Source organism: Peromyscus eremicus, chromosome 7, assembly GCF_949786415.1.
Source record: "Peromyscus eremicus chromosome 7, PerEre_H2_v1, whole genome shotgun sequence".
In the NCBI taxonomy this organism is placed as follows: Eukaryota; Metazoa; Chordata; class Mammalia; order Rodentia; family Cricetidae; genus Peromyscus; species Peromyscus eremicus.
Genome location: NC_081422.1, coordinates 93,704,227 through 93,726,186, shown reverse-complemented (window position 1 = coordinate 93,726,186; position 21,960 = coordinate 93,704,227). Strand labels below are relative to the sequence as shown.

At 48.8% G+C, this 21,960-nt stretch overlaps 1 protein-coding gene across 1 annotated transcript; it reads right to left on the bottom strand.

The window, feature by feature from the left end:
- Positions 1–1,080: 1,080 nt before the first annotated feature.
- Positions 1,081–21,161, bottom strand: Nme9 (NME/NM23 family member 9). Its single transcript, XM_059268444.1, has 12 exons — positions 21,065–21,161; positions 20,678–20,714; positions 17,278–17,335; positions 13,643–13,746; positions 12,891–12,962; positions 10,530–10,646; positions 9,777–9,852; positions 6,159–6,241; positions 5,753–5,845; positions 4,721–4,875; positions 3,613–3,749; positions 1,081–1,422 (listed from the first exon to the last, which is right to left on the bottom strand). The coding sequence occupies exons 2-12, from the start codon at positions 20,708–20,710 to the stop codon at positions 1,361–1,363; spliced, it is 990 nt and encodes a 329-aa protein (XP_059124427.1). The 5' UTR covers positions 20,711–20,714; positions 21,065–21,161; the 3' UTR covers positions 1,081–1,360.
- Between the last annotated feature and the right edge of the window lie 799 nt (positions 21,162–21,960).

Below are 21,960 nucleotides of genomic sequence, written 5' to 3'. Positions count from 1 at the left end.
TGCCTGGAGTTTGGAATAGTGGATCCTAACAACTGCTGAGCACACGGTCATGAGGGAGCCCAGGACAGATCCTGAGGTGTATCATGGGGTACACATCAGAGGTGACTAAGGTCATGGACTTTACACGGTAGACCCCGCATCATATCTCATACCTTCTTTCCTAACTTCAGGCAGGTGGGCCCATCCTCTTCAGAGCCAGCACAGTGCTCAACAGAGTTCTTAGGTTAGGGAGACAGAAAATGTAATGCCCCCAGTGAAGAGCTGGCTTCTGAGAGAAAACTGCCTGCTGAGAGCCTGAAATCACAGGAGTGAACTTCTCTAGAGAAGACCAGCAGAAGAGAGTGCTGGCATTTCCCTCATGGTGTGGAAGAGCACAGCCTTTCCCCAGAGTAGAATGTGCCTGGGTCTGCCCGGCTCACAAATAATGCTCGAACAAGGTGGCCAGCCACAGGGGTGGCCACGCACGTGTGGAAACATCACAGGGTCCTAAGTTACTTTTTACTGAAATCTCAAATCCCTCAGAGGAAGAAGGGGCAGCTGAGGCAGCAGCTCAGTGAAAATCAAAGGCTGTCTGGCCCCACAGGAACACATGATCAGGTCTTAAAACCAGACTTTAGCCCAATCAGAAGCCAAAGAAATAGGGGAGGAAAAGTATTAGATTAGACCCGGTTCCACGTATAACCTCACTGTTTTAGGAGCATGCCGTGATGTGTGGTGAACTGTAGTATTAGTGGCTGCCCTTGTGACTCGAATAGGTAACATGGGCAGTACCGAAGCCTGTTCATGCCTGTTCATACCTGTCCTATGTCAGTATGTGGCAGTGTCATACCTATTGAGCTAATTTCAAATCTCAAGTTACTCAGTTGGGGCTGCTGAGATGGCCTGAGATGGCCCAGCGAGTAAAGGTACCTGCTGCTGTGCCTGATGACCTTTAGATCCCCAGGATCCATACGGTGGAAGGAGAGAATTGACTTCCTTAAGTTGTCATCTGGCATGTACCCACACATACACACCCACACATATACACATACACTCACACCCCCCACACAAAATAAATGCCTGGTTTTTAAGGTACCAAGCTAGGCTCAAAACAGTAGATTTATTGTTGGGGGGATCCAATGTCCTCAGAGGTGACACCATTACCTCAGTCGAGTGCAGTGATTAGAAGGTAGGGTATGTTCTGTAGACTGTCTAGTAAGACAGTTATTTTCATTGTCTACAAACTAAGGCTGAACCAAGAACATATCAGTGCTCTGAAATTGTCCTCTGAAGGTCCTCCTGTGCAGACATGAGCATAGCAATGGCCCCTCTGGTGGCCTTGTGATCTTGATCTTGGCAGAAGGCAGTAGTGTTCCAGTCCTCAGATATGCTTAGAGATGCAAAGGGCCTCCATGGGGCTCACCACTCTTTGAACCTCAGCACCTAGGGGAGTGACATTGTTCTGTAAGAAGCAGCCATGGCCCCAGACTCCTGCCATTCCCAGCCCCCTCCCCCAAAAAGACACTGCTGGAGTGTGCCAACAGGCCAGATAGCCAAGGGGGTCCTAATAGGTGTGTTAGGAGGGATGAATACAGAATTAAAAATGAACAGTTCAGGTAGGTCATTCACAGGCGAGACCTTTACATCCTGTCTCTTTCATCTTCACAGCAGATCTGTGAGGAAGATGGTGATTTGTAATTATTAGTTTGGGGTTAATGGGCCTATCATTGTCTCCATTTCACACATGAAGACATGGACCCAGCACAGGTATGTAACTTTCCAGAAGCTGCCTAGCTGATGAATGATGAATAGTGGGGCCAGGATCTGTCTCCAGAGCCTGTAGCAGGAGAAGTGCTAAGTGACGTGAAGCTCCTCCCAGAAAGGCTGCTTCACAGAAGCCAAGTGTGATCTGGCCTCAGACCCGTCTAGAATTATCCTCCTTGCTCTATCAGCTGAGGCCAAGATGCCAGATCTCAAATCTCCAGCACTCCCCGGGATCCCTGGTCGGTTGTTTCCAGCCAGTTCACTTCCACCTGCCCCACGGTGGCCCCGAGTTACACCTTTGGAAATCAATCGGGAGGGTTCTCAAAAACATATGCCACTCTGAGCGCATACCCAAAGGACTCTCTGCCCTGTGACAGGGATAACTGCTCTTGTTCATCGCTGCCCTATTCACAGGGGCTAAGAAATGGAAGTAACAGATGAATAACCAAGGTTTGTACATACACAGTGGGATATTACTCGACTGCAAAGAAAAATGTAATGTGCAGGGAAATGGATGGAATTGGAGAAAGAAATTATTTTAAGTAAGGTAATCCAAACCCAAATGGACAAATGCCATATGCTCTCTCACACGGGGATCATAGTGTCAACTCTTCAGTATGATTCATATCACATGGACTGTGCAAGCAAGGAAGCAAGGTGATATGAGGTAAGGATTAACTTAAGGAAAGGCATATAATAGAACATAAATAGAAAGTAGGGAGGTAGTATGGATGGAAGGGGTTAGGCAGGGAAGGAGGCCTTGGAGATTAGGGAGATGAGGGTGTGGGATGGGCAGAGGATTAACTTTATCAAGTATGGAAGAAGCCATTTGAAAAGCAAAGTATGCCCATATACACAGTGTTGATAAAATAACCAAGTGCCACCTGCATGGATTCAAGACCCTTTCCAAAGGATGAGACCAGTGCCTGGTAACCCAGCTAACAACCCAGGTATGGGAGGAGGAGGAGGAGGCCCATGTGGGGAACGTATTTCTCAGGGTTAACTCGACCGATTGTTAGCAATTGCCTTCTGAATACCAGCGCTGAGACCCATAGACAAGGAGACACCAGCCTTAATCATAAGAGGCCTCCTGACAGTGGACAGTAGTGAATAAAGACTCCTGGCTGCACAGGATGCAGAAAATGAGGGACAGATGTGGGCTCAGCCCTAAGTAGTCTCATACCACCCCCTCTAATGCTCAGGAAACACTGAAAGAGAGGCAGGGTGAAGGTCCACCAAACCCCATTCCCTAGATTTGTAAAACTGCCGTAATCATTAATTCGCATCAGTTGTCATTACCTGCACGGGGCCCTCCTGAGGTCCCACCCTTTACCTCCAAACTCTTGACTGTCAATAGACCCTGGGAGAGAGGAGATTACTGTCTTTGGTGTCGTGTACTCCCTGAGTTCTCCAGACAGTCGCTAACAGATAGCTTCAAACCCATGGTCACACAGGTGGCCCCGGTTAATCTCGGTGGATCACAGCACAGAATGAACAGACATGAGCACTAGAGAGAGATTTGGTGGGGAGGAAGATGAAAGTGATAACTATGCAAAGCATGCACACGTGAAATTATAAAAATAAATTTTTAATTTTGTTGAAAGTTGTGAGATTTTCCTCATGGTTTGCAGAAAGAAAGACAACGTGTCTGCAGTGGAACTAGGACTCCACAGTAAGCAGAGAAAGCCCAATGTGGTATTAAAACGCTGCCCTACTGCTCGATGAACAAACCGTTACGTGGTGACCTGAGTTTCAGAACCGAACTTTATTTGCTAATTAGGAGGCAAGCTGTCGGTTTCACACAGGCATAATCGGTCATAAATGGCTTTCACCTCAGATTGAATAAAGAAATCGGCCTTGTCAGCTTACCCTTTGGGGCTTTCGTGTCTTTATCTGAAAACTTGAAACTGGGGAAGAGCAGGGCCAGCTCTCTGTTGGCATCTTCTCTGTCCCGGCTTCCATGCACAGCATTAAAGGGCATTTCTGTGCCATACTGAGCCCGGAGACTGGCAGCGTTGGGACAATGTAAGAGAAACAATTGCTTCACTTGAAAAGAAATGCTTTGCTCTCTGGTAGCGGGACCACCAGCTACCACATCAGCATGGGGGTGCCTGCTTTTTGTAGAGAATCCAAGAACAGCAGCCATGCCAGCAGCTGCTGGCCAGGGGCATCGCACACAGGATCTGGCTGCATTTGACCTCTGCCCACAGGGAGACAACAATTCCCGCTGTGTAGGACTAGCACCATGCAGTGTGCCATACAGCTCTTCAAGACTAATTTTGAGAAGAACTGTAACACTGGTAGTGCTAGGTAGGACCTCTGTGCTGAGCACAGCTCTAAATGCCTCTGGCTTCTGATTGTGGACGTTCCCACTTTACAGCCTAGGGCACTAAAGCCAAGGAGGGACTTGACCCATTAGGTGGTGACCTAAGGTCTGAGCCTCGGCTGCTTTACTTAGTCTCAGTTAGATGCCCTTGTCCCTTATGACTGCAAGGTACAGCTCTAGAGCTTTAGCTTTTAGCTAAGTCCTTTCCTGCTGTCTGTCCATGGGTCTGTCACCTCAAAGGCCAGGACCCATGGATTTGGCATTAGCTGCTCACTGAGTCCCAGAGCAGGCTAAGCAGGTCTAGGTAAGTGTGCTGAACAGGAAGCTGACTCCAGAGGGCTGTGGGAGTTGGGTCTACAATACAGGCCATGCTGCAGCCTTTGACTTGGCAGGCTTGACTGGGTCTCTGGGATCTGTGACCGTGAGCCACACTCAGCAGCAGCCTTTAGAAGAGCGGGAGGGGCATCCCATGGTAGGGGCATTCAGCCAAGACTGGGAAACTCAACCAGGGTAGGAAGATGTCAGAGACTTCCTAGATATATAGAAGGGAACCTGGCCACCAGAGAGCTGATGGCATCACCCACAGTTCCGAACCAAACACCAACTGAAGTGTCAGCTTGAGGTGGATGAAGGAACCACAGCTGGTGTCACCTTTCAGGATGTTCCCTCCTGGCCACAGTGGGGTCACAAGGCCCCAGGAAGGTTCGCCAAGCAGTGACTACATCCTCGGTGCCCTCGGTCCTGGTGAGGATCAGGAGGTGGCTGGGTCCACTGCACATGTGATGTACTAGCTTCTCAAATGCCTCCTAGGCACAGGGAAGAAAAACAGTGACCTGGGGCAGGAGTTACTGGTACCTGAAAAAGGCCAGTGAACCCAGACAACGCACAGACTGGAAGGGAGTTATAAGCAGCCTTGTGTGCTTGTGGACACACAGCCATGTCTGCCCGCTGTAATGGTGATGGCCAGCCACACCCCAGGACCCCAGGAAGGTAAGCCAGGTGGGTAGTGGCATGCTAAAATTATTGTATGTATGGCTATGTAATATATGGGTGTTGGATCTCCAAGGGTACAGTGTAGATGGAACTTCCCCTCACCATGCCTTGCAGCCCTGTCTCCTTCAATAACAGTATCCTGGGTTTCCTTAGGGGAAGAGCTCTCCTCCATTTCATTTGTTCCTCATTTCACAACCATGATGCTTAGCAACCGTCGCACCCCTGGCTTAGGAAGTGGTGCTGTGGCCTAAGAGCAATTGGCCATACTCTCCAAGTAGGCAAATCATAAGCAGAAGCCAGCAGAAAAGGCATGTAGACTAAAACGGCAGTTGGTGATGTCTTGAGTGGTTTGCCTACTGCCTTGGCTCCTGTGGGCCCTAGAACTTTCTCTTCTCTTAAAGTCCTCGTGTTAAGCATTTTCATTTTCTTTCATGAATTCTGGGAGTTACGGAACATCCTTCTAATAAAAGTCTTTATTCCATTACTTTACAGTTAAAATGTTTTCCTTGGAGCCATTGTACATGAGCTGTACAGCTCTAATCATATTCTGAGTGCAAACCCATTACCCACCCACTTGCCGTTCCTGTTCTTGTTCTTCGTATTGCTCTCCCCAAGTCCTAAACCTGTCAGCATAGTGTTGGAGGAGGAGAAGAGAGAGTGAGATGGACCAATAGGAGCAGATGAGCTGACCTCCCCGGCTCTGTGTTGGTAGAACACTTGCATTTCTGCCTCTGTCAGGGTTCTCTCTTCATTTGATAGAATGTCAAATCCTGCTTCCTGGATCTGCAGAATATACATTGTATATATGGATATGTCTGCATATACATACATACATGTAAGTGTGTATTCTGCAAATGTGACTTAAGCCCGCATTTCTTAACAGAAAGGTAAAAAATAAAGATGGGCAACATTAGAAGCAGTGCAGGTCCTCAGCCCCTCAGGACCTGCCCCCAGATCTAACATTGGAACCAAGTTTGAGTTATAACTCATCAGAAGCCTCCTCTCCTCAGAACATCACAGCTGCCACTGCCCCCATCCCTGTGTATCCACTGCGAGGGGACCTGAGAACAGAAAAGGTAAGTCTTGTATCTCCTACCTTCATCATGATCTCATCGGCCTTTCCATGGGCCACCGCGTCTGGCTTAATGATGGCTAATGTACAGGTCTTCTCTGGTGACGCTGAAATGAGCCGGAGAGGTGCTGTCAGATGCTTGAGGCTCTGGGAGGCCATTTGCAGTGACACTGTTAGGACAGGCTCCATTGCACTGAGTACCAGGGGTAGGCTTGGCCTCCAGGCTTCCAGCCTCTGGCCTCTAGGCTGTGCCTTGGACTCTAGCAAATGGCACCAATCTGGCACCAGCCCACAGTCAGGAACCCCAGCCTGACTTAGAGGGACAGAGTCTGACTCTTGGAACTCTGGTCTGGGGACACATAGGGGTGGACATTTCCAAAAGGCTGTTTAGGGACAGAAACTTGGAATGACTGACTCCGCTGCCTGGAGACGGGCGAGCGGAACACAGGAATAGAGGTGACTCCCTCATGCCTTCCTCACCCCCTCTTGTGGGTCTCGGCTTTCGCTGCTGTCTGCCTTGCTCCCTTCTCACTCTCCTGACTCCTTTGCTTCTGTGAAATAAATCTATTTTATGTGTGTGGGTGTTTGGCCTCTGTGTGTGCCTGTGCACCATGGGCATACAGTGCCCATGGAGGCCAGAAGAAGACACTGGATCCACTGGGGTGGGAGTTCCAGACAGTTGTGAGCTGCCATGTGGGTGCTGGGGATCGAAGCTGAGTCCTCTGGAAGAGCAGCCAGTGCTCTTAACCACCCAGCCTCTCTCCAGCCCCCTTCTGCTCTTTGCCTTTCTTGTCTTGTGGCAGAAATGGTTGCCTCAAGCCCTGGATGAACTTTGTGCTTCTCCACTCCAGCACATGCTACTAATTTGTAGCTCCCTGTCTTCAAGTCCCCCCCCCCCCCCCCCGAGAGAGGGTCGGATAGAGCGGCTTGAGCTTTTTTTTTTTTTTTTCCAATTTCATTTTGGTTTTAGCTTTAATTGGCTGTGCTGGGATCAACCTTGATCAGATGCCATATGCTCTGAGAAACTGTAGGGAAAGTTTTGTCCAGTCCAGGAGCCCATCTTTATTGGGCTCCTATTTACATGAACTTGGCCTTGGTAAGTTATCTGCATTTTCAACAGAATCAACATTTCCCATGATCTATTTTCTGCTTCTCAACTTGTATATCTGTTGTGCCACAATGAAACAAAACCGTCTGTATCCAAGGAGGGTTTCTACTGGGAATATCTGTAAAGCCTGTACTAAATAGGCACATGTTATCCATTGGATAAATGTCTCCCAAGGGCCCAAATGCTAAAGCCTTGGTCCCCAGCCTGTGACTTTGTTGGGAGGTGGCTGAACCTTTGAAAGCTGGGACCCACTGACAGGTGGCCAGGCACAGGGCCAATGCTCTTGCAGAGGGCTGAGGTGCTCCAGCTCCTTTCCCTCTTGTTTACCTGCTCGCTGGGCGATGCCTGCTTTACCAAATGCTCCTGCCCTGTGATGCTTTACCACAGGCCCCAAAGCATCAGGACCGACTGCTTATGGGCTGAAAGCTCCAAAACTCTGAGCCAAAATAGCCATCTTGCCTATAGAGGGCTGAAGTGGAGGAGGGTTCATGTGAACAGCTGTTGAACATCTCAGTTGGTCCTGAGAGATGGGTGACGGTGATGGCCTCTGTTGCCCTCAATTGATCAAAAGGGAGTCTGTTTATAAGATGATTATTCCCAGGTGTTTCATATGGTGACAGAAAAGCTGACTTGCACAGTATATGTCACCCTAAGCAACCACCTGTTGATTTTTCTATGGTTATCATTTCTGATAGACTGTGAACACTTGACATTAGAGTATTCTTATGATTGATTCTGTGATGGATGAGTGGGCTTGTGAGATCACTAAGACAGGCCTCATCTTTCCAGCTTCAGCTCAAAGGGGAAGCCCAGGAAAAGAGGCCAGAGAAATAGAAAGATGTTATCTCAGAAGCCAGAGGGTGGGGACTTGTGCTGTAGCTCAGAGGGACTGGCCTAGCATGCCTGAGGGCTTAGGTCCCATCTCCAGATAAACATACACACCCGGGGGTAGGGGGTGGGTGAGTGGGGGAAACATTGAGAAGGAACACCCAAGGGTAGGGGGTGGGTGAGTGGGGGAAGCATTGAGAAGGAACACCCGAGGGTAGGGGGTGGATGAGTGGGGGGAGCATTGAGAAAGAACACCCGAGGGTAGGGGGTGGATGAGTGGGGGGAGCATTGAGAAGGAACACCTGAGGGTAGGGAGTGGATGAGTGGGGAAAGCATTGAGAAGGAACACCCGAGGGTAGGGGGTGGATGAGTGGGGGGAGCATTGAGAAGGAACACCTGAGGGTAGGGAGTAGATGAGTGGGGGGAGCATTGAGAAGGAACACCTGAGGGTAGGGGGTGGATGAGTGGGGGAAGCATTGAGAAGGAACACCTGAGGGTAGGGGGTGGATGAGTGGGGGAAGCATTGAGAAGGAACACCTGAGGGTAGGGGGTGGATGAGTGGGGGAAGCATTGAGAAGGAACACCTGAGGGTAGGGAGTGGATGAGTTGGGGGAGCATTGAGAAGGGATGCACATGAGTACCATGAATATCACCCTTCTCTGCGGGAAGAGACTGTGGCCTTTGGCAGCCTCTAGGGAGTGCCCTGTCAGGAGCAGTGGGTCCAGAGTCAGGCCACAGCACCTCAGCAGGAGTGAAGGTGAGGAGTGGCCCCAAGATGTGGACAAAGTTCACGAATCTTAGCTGAGAGGGAGAAGAGGCTGAGGCAGAGAAAGAGTTTCCTATGGTTTTCAGGGTCAAAGAGGCTTGACTGCGCAGGCTATAACAGAGGAGGAAAGAGGCAATAATACAGGAAGGATATTTCCTGTGAGAGTCAATTCTGATCGTCTTCTCCGTGCTTTCCTGGCTTTCTTAACCGTGTCTCCTGCTCAATCCCAACAGTGCACTCGGGAGAAACAGACATGTATCTCACGGGATGATAACTTTAAAGCTTCCTGCTACCAGCAGCATCCAGGCCGGGTTCCCCGGCACCCTATCCCGGTTCCCTGGTATCTTGGCTGCTATTATATCTTCCCAGCAGCAGCCTGTCTAACTCTCTGGTCCTCACACACAGCCAGGCCACTCTTCTCATAGGAAGAAGGCCGCAGAAGAGCCACAATGCAGTGCATGTGAAACCTGTGACTGACAGCTAAAGAATTCGGGAGAGAGCGGGTGGGGCTGTGAGCAGAGAGAGGACCGAAGGCTGTGGAGAGGAGAGGCCTCCTGATGTTCGAGAGAGAGAGAGAGAGAGAGAGAGAGAGAGAGAGAGAGAGAGAGAGAGAGAGAGAGAGGCAGAAAGTGAAATTTGAACTCTCCAGATCAGACGGAACTCATTGCTCCGTTATTACTGAAGTTTCTAGAAGGATCATTTCCTGATGTCCAATGACTGCCATCCAAGTCATATTTGAGTATCATCCCACAGCTGTCGAACGTCCCCCTGGTGCCACCAAAGGGCAGAAAGAAGGTCCCATTTGTTTGGAGCCAAGTGCTGAAGACAGAATGCTCATGGCCAGCTTCCCAGAACTGAGATGGCCCAATAGCCTGGTGACGCACTTGTTGGAGATGCACATCAAATCAGAATCCACCTTGCTCACCGGCTGGGCACTCACCTATCTCCTCCTCTTCACCATCGCCCTTTTCTCGGGGAGGACACTTGGCTACGCCAGAAAGAACCTCATCAGTCACCTAGGACAAATCAGTCAGGAATAGAAAGGATTTAGCCAATGAAAATTATTATGAAGCCTTTCAACATCTGCAGAAACAGCATCCAGATGCAGAGGTGCCAAATGCAGAGCATAAGCCTTGGGGAGGGGGCCAAGGTCATCAGAGTTTGGGCAACAAGGGCCTTTCTAACAGCTGGATGGTGGGGGAAATCCTTGCTGGTTTTGAGCCTTCAGAACCTGCCTCTTAACCAAGCACAAGGGGAGCCTAAGGAACGGTAAAGAGTGGACAGCTGGCATTCAAACAAGGGAGGGGACACCCAGTGCAGTGTCTAGGCTTCAGCCTTCAGACACTGGCTCAGAATCAACAGAGCTAACTGACTATGGCCTGGAGCCTAGACTGTGAGCCAAAAGGAACTTAAGTCGGTTGAGTATTTTGTTATCGGCTGACTAAGTCACTACTCAGTTCTGTAAATTTATCTCCCTCCCTGAAGTCATGACTGAGAGTTTAGTTGTGAGTGAAAGGGAAATGGATGAAAGAAGTTCCAGGGGCTCTGGAAAGAAAGAGACTTCTGAATGTGCATTCTCCCAAGGCCTGGGTGAAGAACTGCCCACTGTAGGACATGAAGGCTTCCTCATGGGGAGGGGCCCCATGTCAGCACACTTGTGAGTCTGCCAGTTGGATGATTGACCTCCACTTACCACGTTCCGTTCCCTGCCTTCAGCCAGAACCTTCTTTTCGACCTCCAGCTGGTGTAAGATGGTCTTCCGAAGCAGGGGGGCATTGGCTCCCTTCACCACAGCCACCAGTTCGCCTCCCTGGAATGTGTGACAGACCACGTGAAATCCTCTTCACAGCTGGTCATTGATTTCAGGAGACAAGAATGTTTAAGGCTGTGCCCAAGGTCAGGGTTCATCAACCCCACGCCCACCTCCTCCCCGCTCACTGCTGCTGCCCCTTCCTGGAGCCATCCCACCACGAGGCCCTCAATTTGACTCTTAGTGCTTAAATGATTTCTCTCCGATCTCCACCCCTCCCTCACACCCCCCTTGTCAAAGCTTCCTTCAGGGCAACTGGCAGGTAGTTAAGGGAGGAACAATTCCCAGAAAATTGTGTGACTAAAGGTGACTTACATGTGGCTTATTGACAGAGATGTATTGAGTACTCACTATACCAAGCACTCAGACTGAGGCAAAGAATACCGCACTAACCTGAGGGAGGCGTAAGAACTGCCTCAGTCAGGGTACAGTGGAGTGGTCACTCCAGACACACACTTAGGATAAAACAACTGCTTTAATAGAGGACTTCACGTTCGAAGCTTGTCAGCATGGAAGTGGAAGAGTGAGTTCCCAGTACTGGCTACGGCAGTCAGGGAGGCTTTCGCAGTGGTCACGCTCAGAGTGGACCTGAGTTGTCCGCTTTCATTTTCTCCACGTATATCACTGAGAAATGGATCTGAGGGGCAGTTCCTGTAGAATGGCCCTGCTTCCGTTTCTCTCCGTCTTCTCGTGGACCACCATGGGTTGGAGATTGTGGCCTGAATCCCCACAGATGATTGTGATTTATTTCTTAACCACCATGGGCCCAAGCAATCAAATAACTTCAGCAAGGACTGCATTCTGTGACAGCTCCGATGGCCAGTGGGGCTGGGTGGGCGGGCGGCTCTCTCCTTCCCATGAGGTGGTTCTTTCTCCCCACAACCCCAGCCATACAGAAGCTGGGCCTCACTACCAAAGGACAAAGATCAAGGGACATTTTAGACTAAGTTTCTAACGTGGGGCTGGCAAGATGGCTCAGCAGGTAAAGACGCTTCCCACAAATGATGATGACCTGAGTTCAGTCCTCAGGACCCACATGGTGGAAGGAGAGAGCCAACTGACATCTGACCTTCACGTGAGTGCACAGACACACACACACACACACACACACACACACACACACAGACACACACACACAATGTAATACATAATTAAAATAAGTTTCTAATATGTAACACCCAAGGTGCCAAGGCTAAGAGCTGGACTAAGTAACCCAGACTGGCGGTCAGGAGTCCTGGGAGAGCAGACCCTGGTTTCCCTGACTACCATGAGTGGGCGGGGCTGAGTCTGCACCAGCCTATTCACCAGTTGTCCCCTGAGTTTGGGAGGCAGCCACAACCTGAGAAGCAAGGGGTGCAGCAGGAGGCTCTAAGGGGCATGGAGCTGGCCCATCCGAAGACGTCCAAGCCACTCGTCACCACAGAACCTCGTGGTTCCCTGGAGGCTCCCTTGCTTTTTCTTTCACGTCACACTGTGCTTGTCAAGGCAAATACACAGCTTCTCTATAACGTATTCATTTCCTCTCGAAGTTCCCCTTGGCAGAGAAGAGAAATCGCAAAACTGTGCTCTGAGGGTAAAGCTGCAATCTAATGCGTCCAAGTCTGAGCATATGCATTCCAGGACGTGTGTCCTTTGCCACGCACAGTCACCTAGGAAGGCTGCCCAGCCACCAGTGGCCACCACGGAGCTGTGTCTTTCCTCTCCTGCAGCACGGGGGCCCACGGGCAGGAATGAACACAGCTGGGCATGCCCGTGTCTTAGGGAAGTTCCGCATGGACTTGTGAATCAGTCTAGAGGGTGTGTCAGGGACAGCATCACCCCTTAGCATTGTTGAGGCTTCACGGTGGCTCCAGAGAGCTGATGAATCTATCTGAACACCAGATTTGCAGTCAACAAACTGTCATGGGAGATTTGTTTGCATTGTCACTGTGAGACCTCAATGGAGTTAGACCTTGATTCAGAGGGCGGAGTCCAGTCCAGCTGGTTGGAATAAACTATAGAGTTTTCTGACCGGCCCAGAGGAAGATAAAGAGACACAAAGAGGAATGGGGGGGGTGTGCTTAGAAAGATTCAAGGGTCTTTTTGGTCTTGGAAAGTGGAGAGGAGGGCAGCTGATCTTTTCTCTGTTACTCTGTGGATCTATCAGGTTTAAACCCTAATATCTGACTCCAGAGCTTTATTTATTAATAAAACAATAAAAGAAGCCACTATAACAAACAGTCCTGCTTCTGCAAAGATACTTACCGCATAGAACAGAAAGGTTGGCTCACACTTCCCTCGGTATTTTTCCAGAACATCAAGACAGTCTGCCTCTGCCTGCAGAAAGCCAGCTGTCAGCAGGTACCCTAAGCCGCAGCCAGTGCAGGGTCACAGCAGCGCCATGCCCTCAAGACCGACTTCCCAGATGAAGCCCAACTTGCTGTCACGTACTGGTGACACTTATGCCAGTGGCACTTCCTTGAAGAGTCAAGTGAGAAGGAGATGAGCTTCTCTGGCTCCCCACCCAGCTACTCCACTGGTCCAGGGAACCCCACCATCTGGCATCCTCCTGTGGTTGTGACAGGCCTGAAGGTCCTCAGGCCTCCCCTCACTGTCTATGACCTTTAGAATCTGAGCTCCTGAGAAATTAGTGTAACCCTGTGGGCTCCTGTTGTCTTCAGTGTCCATGGCCCTCGCAATGCATCAGTGTGCAGTGTGTTAGTGGGGTCTCTTTCACATCTTATGGAGTTCCCTACGGACTCTGAAAGTGACATTTCAGCCAACAGTGCTCACTGGCCAAGATGGAGATGCAGATGCACCTGAGTGACATGTGTTCTTCCCGGGCATACAGCTTGGTGGTGAGGCTGGCGCCTTTATGTCTAGAGAAACCACAGAACACTGTGACAGCCAGTGCCTTTCTATTTGAAAAGGGCAGCTTGTGCTTCCTGCCCCTTGCTTCTTCCGTGTTTAATTTGTTTACACTGCTGTATGACTTTTTGCTAAAGAAGGAATCTTACCAAAGCAAAATGGAGAAGGTCCAAACCAACCTCGATCCTCATCTTCTGGAAGAGGCTAACCACAGGTTTGCAGGGGCCACACCAGCCCTGGTAGACGTCCACAACTGCAGGAGTCAAGTAGCGACAATGTTCAGCAGATAGCCATGTCCTTGCCGACAGTCTGCTCCACACCTCCACCCCCTGCAATGGACATGCTTACAGCATAGGTGTCAACCTAGCAGATCAGGACTGAGCATAAAACACAACCATCCCTCATTTCCAACATGGCATGCTGGATCTGAAATATTTCTGAAGTAGCTTGGTGCGGTGGCTCGCGACTGTAATCTTAACACTGGGGAGGTGGAGGCAGGAAGATCAGATGTTCAAGACCATCCTCAACTATAAGTGAGTTTATTTTACATGAGATCTTATCCAAAAAAAAAAAAATGGTGGGGGGGGGGAGGAAGAGATGAAGTGAGTATAGCTAGAAGAAGAAACATGTTTTAAGGTGATCCCTTTACCTTGGGGGGATCAGGCATGGACCAGAGTGCTACTCAGTGAATATCTGAAGGGAACACAAACTACTCCAAAAGTAGGAGGTCACTATAGGTGGCCAGGCAGCATCCAGTTGATACTTATTCATTGATAGGAAATGTGGCTTTCCATTACTAATTAGAAAACCTAGGACAAGAGAAAAAAAAAAGACACTGGGATGCCTGGGGGGGAGGGAGCTTGAGCATTTGGCATCTATTCTGAGAACACAACTTAGGGCTTCTTTGAGAATAAGACCTTCCTAACTGACAGATGTTTGGATTCCAACACACCACAGGCAAAACCGCACTTGGATGAAGTAAGGAAAGTGTCTCTGAAGACTGAGGATGCTGTAAACAGCTCTACGGAGGAAGGCAAGTTCAAGTCCAAAGGGAAAGAAATGGGGCCCAAGTAAAGTCTCTGCAGTGTCTGTACTACTGCCTCCGAGGCCAGCGTCTGCCGGCTTCTGTCTCACTGACACTTCCCACCAGCTTCTCATCCTCTCTCCTCCTTGGCTCTGGGAGGACTGATGAGGAAAAAGACTGATCAGGTGGTCCCATGAGTGGAGGGAGTGGAGGGTGGGAACACTGGAAAGGAAGAGCATTGCAATTTTACTCTGACGGACAGGAAGCCAAACAGAGGATACTTGGAAGGCACCTAATTCGGTGTAAATCTGCAGGCAGATGAGAAAAGGCAGCAGCAGATGAGACTTCCAGTGTGGATGGCTTTAGAAACAGGTTTCTCCTGGCGCCAGAAAGATGAATTCTCTCTCACTGTTAACTAACCCCTCCACCCGTGTGTGTGTGTGTGTGTGTGTGTGTGTGTGTGTGTGTGTGTGTACTCGTTCCTCTAACCTTCCCAGTGAGAGAAGGTCTTAGAGGAGCCTTCCACCATTAAACTATTCAGAGTAGGCCTGGCATAGTCAGTGCTTAGGAAACACTAGCCATGGTCACATGAGTGCTTAGCAGGGCAGCCAGCACATGGCAGAATCTGTAAAAGATTATGGACTGTTGGCTAAAAAAAAAAAAAAAAAAAAAAAAAAAAAAAAAAAAAAAAAAAAAAAATTGCAAACACTTTGCTTCACCCTGAAGCTGTATTTAGCTGCCCAGACCAGACACATGGGTACAACAGTTAAGCCTTGGCACCATCAAAAAGGCTTCATAATCTCCCCAACTGGAGAGTGTGCCAACACTCACACCCACACACACCAGATCAATGGGACTAGCATTATTTAATATCCATTTGGCCCCAGACTTGGACGAATCTGCTACAGATGCCAAATGAAAAAGCTAATAGTGTTGTGTTAGAGTCTGGAGAGACAGACAGGGTATGTCAAACTGGAAATGTGGTGGAGAGCTTGTCAGAGCCCTAGGGGTTCCCATGAGGAGGAAAGTGGAGACCAGGAAAGATTTCACAGAGGCAGGCTACTTTTGAGCTAGGCCTTGGAATGAGAACTGTGACTGTCCTCAGAACAGAAAACATGGAGGAAATGAAGACGTGGGAAAACCCATGGCATGCTCAGGAAAGATGTCTCAGTTCAGGACCCACCTCAGGAAACAGGAGCAGAGGGGCTGGAAGGATGTGGAGTTTTCAAGAGAGGGCACATTCTTGAATGCTGAATGGTCGTATAGATAGACAGATAGAGGAACAGAGTGCTGAGAATAACAGAATGCAGAGAGACCAAGAGAAGAGGAAGGATTAATGGGTAGGACAGGGTGGGCACTGCAAAGACTCCAGTCTCCTGGTACACACACCATTGTGTCAGCCCCAGCACCTGAGGATGGGCTGGATCTCATGACAGGTTTCTAATGAGCACAATAAAGTATGGATACGACTTTAAAGATTAACTGGACAAAAGGCCGACTTGCAGCTGTGTCCCCTCAAGGCCCCAGCTCTGGAGGAAGCAAGTTACCATGATGTGAGTAGCCTCAGGTAGAAACTGATGGCAAGAAATTGTCTCTGGCCCCAACAACCAGGGAGGACATGAACCCTGCTGACAACCACTGAGTGAGCCTGGTCCACCAACAGCCCTATAGAGCTTGGAAGCAAGTCTGCTCCCAAGTGAAAAGCCATCTGTAACACCCAAACTGAGTCCTGGTGAAGCCTCTGGGGCCAGAGGCACCCAGCTGGGTTGTACTTAATCCTGGCCTGCAAATACAGGAGGGTAGTAAGTGTGTAAGCCACTGTTGTGGGTAAACCAGCAATGGGCAACCGATCCAAAGAAAATAGGTGTGGACAATGGTCGTGCAGGCCCTGGTTGTTCCCAATTCTCTGCGATGTCTCATTCTTTCTCCATCCTGGGAGTTCCAGGAAACCCCAGTTTTCCTCCCCAAACATTCTCCTTTTGTGCCTCAGGTCATTAAGATTTCCAGTGACTGGCCACCAAACGGGGAACAGCAATTAGCTCTAAACCCAAAGGACCATGCTGCCTGACAGTACTGACTCATTCACTGAACTGAATTTACTGATGTCCAACTACATGAGAAACAACAGTACCCGCTATCCTCAGGGGATATGTCCCAAGACACTGTGGAGAACAGAAGCTGGATAGGACCAAAGCAGATACAAGCACATCAGGACGGAGACAGTTTGATAACTAGCTTCTGAGAGAATAATGAGCAGGTGGTAGATACAATGTGAATACCCCGGACAAAAGAATGACTGGTGTCCCCCAGTGGGTGGGCATGAAATTTCAGCACTTCTCAGAACGTTGTGTAATTCTAAAATTATGAACTTACATTTCTGGAATTTTCCATGGGACTATGGTAGGATGCAGGAAACTGAACCGGAGGAGAGTGACACCATAAGATACGGCAAGGCTACTGTGCACACAGACAAAGAAATTGCCTGGTTCTTTTTCCATGTGTTTGTACGTTTTGAAACAAAGTCACAGGCAGCCCAAGCTAGCCTCAGACTTGCCATGAACCTTGAACTCTGAGCATTCTGCATCCGGCTCCTAAATGCTGGGATTACAGATGTGTGCCACCATACCTGGCTTATGCAGTTCTAGGGATTGAGACACAAGCTTGAAAGCAAATACAGCTTGTTGTAACCCCTTCTTCACATGCATTACAGAATGATTTTGAAGAGAATGGATCAGGGGACACAGTTTAATTTCGAATCACCAGTCAGTCCTTTGGAGCCGAGCATTTCCTCCCAAAGCTCCTGGGTGTTGATGTTGACCTGCAGCCAGAAGGATCAAAAGCAGCGTCAGTGAGGGCAGGGATGGGAAGCCGCTTCCTTTTCTCCACTGCTCTCTCTTAGAGAATATTATTTTTACAGGGAAAGATGTGTTACATTTGTTTATCCTGCAGAATATTACCTTAACTGTGTAAAGGTGTGTTACTTTTGTTTATGCTGCATTTGTTTAACAATGTAAGGACGTGTGTTTAATTATGTAAAGATGTGTTGTGTCTGTTTCACCTTGGCTGCCTAAGGCACCTGATTGGTCTAGTAAAGAGCCGAACAGCCAAGGCAGAGGAAGGATAGGCGGGGCTGGCAGACAGAGAATAAATAGGAGGAGAAATCTAGGTTGAGGAGAAAAAGAAAAGATGAATGAGAGAAGAAGGAGGAGAGAACAAGCTGCTGGGCTGACGGGGAGCTGGGGAGCTGGCTTAGTAAAATGATCACTGCACAAATATGAAAACCTAAGTCTGGGTCCTTAGCACCTATGTAAAAAGTGGGGGAATGGTGATGTGCATCTGGGGAAGTTCCTGGGAGCTCATTGGCCAGTCCTTCTAGCTGAAATGGGGGAGGTCCAGGTTCAGGAAGAGATCCTATTTCACAAGGTAGAGAAGCAACTGAGGAAGACATCCTGACATCAACCTCTGGCAGACACAGGCACTGGTTTAGGTACACACACCACACACACACACACACACACACACACACACACACACACACACCACTCACAGACACACAGACATACACGCACACACACACACACAGACACAGACACACACACACACACACACACACACACACAGACACATACAGAAACACCCCAGAATCACGCTCCAAGGTTTCTGTCAAGCTTCTTTTGTATAATTATATGGGATCTCTCCTCAGCTGTTTTATTTCTATGACTTGACATTTGGTCTCAAGCCAGCGGTGGCATTGGAGCATGTTCTGGAGCCTTTACAGTCCGGGGCAAAGCTGGCACATTATATAAGGCAGTCTGGCTAGGCATTGAAGGTTCCATAGCTCAGTACCCACATCCAGGCCTGTCTCAGTTTCCTGTCTGCCCAGATGTAACAAGCCATACTGCAAGCTTTCATTGCCGAGGACGGAGCCACGAGCTGACATTCCTCTCTGCTGTGATGGACTAGCTCCTATACAGTGAGCCCAATGAACGTCTCTCTTGAGCTGCTTCAGTCTGGTATTTTGTCACAGCAAAGAGAAATGACAGGGTGTTACTTTGACACTAGACACATGAAAAGATCATGAGAATTACAACTTGTTCTTTAAAGTTCTTTTTTAAGATTTTTTTTTAATGTGTGTGGGTGTTCTGCTTGCATGGTATGTCTGTGCACCATTTGCATGCCTGGTGCCTGAGGAGGCCAGACACTGAGGATCCCCTGGAACTAGAGTTACAGAAGCTGTGAGCTATTATTCAGGTGCTGCTGAGAATCGATCCCAGGTCCTCTGAAGAGCAACCAGTGCCCAGTGCTCTTAACCACCAAGACATCTTTCCAGCCCTATATAACTTGCTCTTGATAAAAATATGTAAAGGTCTGTGTTAGGATGTATTATCCATCAATTACAGCAGGAACCATATAATGTGTGCAGATCCTCTATTATTTCCAAGGAATCCATTTCCAAGGAATCTCTCTCTCTCTCTCTCTCTCTCTCTCTCTCTCTCTCTCTCTCTCTCTCTCTCTCTCTGTGTGTGTGTGTGTGTGTGTGTGTGTGTAGACCCAAAAAGAGAAAAGATCTTTTGAAGCCTTAAGTGAGAGAGTTGGACTGATATCATCTTGGCCCCATAGCTACTGCCCTGAAGCAAGTGACAGGAAGGACAGAAGAGCCCTGTCACCACCCAGAGGTTTAACTGATGTCATTGGCATCTCTGTCCTTCTTGGTCCCCTTCATGGAGTGAGCCACACCAGCCCTGGGACCAGATGAACTGTCTTACTCCGGGTTATAGGGTATATCAGCATGGAAAATACTTAAACTTTCCCAAGGCCTGCATTTGGAGAGAGTGAACAGATTGCTTGGCATCTTTTGACCAGATTATTCCTTGATATCATGTAATTTCTGTATCAGCCACAGAAAGAACCCTGAAGACAGAAGACAGGGTTTCTGGGTTGGTTGGAGCTCTTGGGCAATGAATTCAAAGAGCAACCTCATTGTGGGTGGAGAAAGATCACACACACACACACACACACACACACACACACACACACACACACCCTCAGCAGATGGAAGCACTTTGAGTACTGGGTCATGCTCAACTCTGAGGAATAGTATGAAACACCACTAACAAATAATATTACCCCCAGGGGGATACAGGGCATTAAAGGGTGAACTAAGAAGCACACAGGCTGTGTGAGACACACCGAGAGCATGCAGGCTGTCCTGGATCAATCCGGAGTCCCATCTCTATAACTTTGCAGTTTATGTATTACCTGCCCTGCTTCTGCACAGGGCTCAGAGAGGTTGAGGAAATGGTTCGCACAGCAATAATGAGGGAACCAGGTACTCAGAATCTACCACAGAAGACCCTCACTCTGGAGCTATAGGATGTCAAGGCTTCATGACCCTTTGGGATATGTATACAGCCTCACTTCACAGGTGCTACATAGAGGGACTCTGTCTCAAAAACAATGAGGTTAGGGGAGGAGGAGGAGAAGAGGAAGAAGAAGAAAGAGCTGGCCTGTCCTATGTGCAAGTGAAGAAAAGCAGTCTACAAAGCAAATGCTCATCACACAACACATCTCAAGCCATGCTGTTTGAACAAAACAGTGCCGGGAAACTGGTCACCACAAAGTACACAGATGCATGCCCAAATCCAAAGAATATATATCCTGTGCATTTCTGCAATTATTATTCAACAGAAAATAAGCTTGGGGAATTAGGCTGCTGCATCTTCTCTGGGATTTGTGGTTTTATGCTAATGCCCATTAAGAGCTTCCGCCTTGGGGCTAGAGAGATGGCTCAGAGGTTAAGAGCACTAGCTTCTCTTGCAGAGATCCTGAGTTCAATTTCCCAGCAACCACATGGTGACTCACAACCATCTGTAATGAGATCTGGTGCCCTCTTCTGGTCTGCAGGCATACCTGCAGGCAGAACACTGTATACATAATAAATAAACAAAGGGCTTCTGCCTTAGTCGGGTATATTTATATATAAGGTTGCTGTTTCTAGGTGCTCCAGGTATTTCTACTTTAACACAGAAGGGTAGGGCACTCGGGCTCCAGAACACTGTCGCATACTGCTAGCAAGTAGAAAGTCATCTTTGTACTGCACCCCACACCCACACCACCCTCTCCAACCGAGTGCTTGGAGCTAGCGCCCCTACAGGCTTACCTGCAGGGCAATCTCCTTCTTCTTGCTGCCCATGGCTCTGCAAAGAAACCAAACTGTTCAAACCAGCAAGCCTAGAGCCTCTTTTAAAGAGACGGTAAATCAATGTACGGATGCAAAATGCACAGAGACACAGGCTGGCGCACTCTAGCTCTCTCTTTCTCCCTCCCTCCTCCCGGGGCCCCCAGGGATCATCAGGCTGTTTTCGGAAGTGGGGCTGGCGTCTGTAAAGCCCCTTCACTCAGGAGCCCAGGGGCACCCGCAGGCAGCACTGGCAGTTTGCCACATTATAGCGTCCACTGAAGAATTCGAGCCGATAAAGAGGGTCCCGTTGTCCCTACAAGTCTCCATGAACTACTGGGAAACAGCCCCTGCGAACGGTGTAGATACCAGATACCGGGGCCTTGGACGAAGCCAGAAAACCTCCAACTCGACTCGGCAGCGTCTTTGCAATGGTCGTCCTAGCAACCCAGCACCCAGCCCACCGCTGCCAGTGGGGAGCTCTCATTGGCTGGAGGGAATGTCAGGTTCTAGAGGCACTAAGGTAAAGATCCCACCCTTCCGTGCTCGGTGCAGCTTGATTCCCGCCTCCTTCCTGCCCGCCTGCCAAAGCTGGTGTACAGCTTTTCATCCCATCCATCCATGACATCCTTGAAGAAGGAGTGCCACGCGGGAGATGGCTTTCCAGGAATATGAGAATTGTCTCTAAGCCTGCAAATAATTGTGAATTCAAAATCAACTATGGAAGTCAAGTTCACATATCCCTAACAGGTTCAAATAGTGGGTATTAATCCAAGCATATCAAAAGTCTGATTTATACCATTGAAAGACAGAGATGGCTGCGTGTGGCTGAAGAGGTGACTCAGGTTAAAGTACATATTCGTCTCCTAGAAGATCCGAGTTCGATTCCCAGCACCCACCTGGTGGCTCACAATGGCCTGTATTGTAGCTCTAGTTCTAGGGGATCCCAAGCCTCTTCGGACTTCCTCGTTCTCCCAGCACACGCGGCACACTTGCATTGTATCCAGGGAAACACACACACACATAAAATGAAACAAATAAATCTAAAAATAAGAATTTAAGTATACGGTTTGAACCACCAGTCTACCCCCAAATGCATCACCTTGGGCTACCCCGTTTTGTATGCTGCTACTTAAAAGACTTTCAGGGGTTGGAGGATTCTTATTTATTTATTTATTTATTTATTTATTTATTTATTTATTTATTTATTTATTTATTTATTTATTTTCGAGACAGGGTTTCTCTGTGTAGCTTTGCACCTTTCC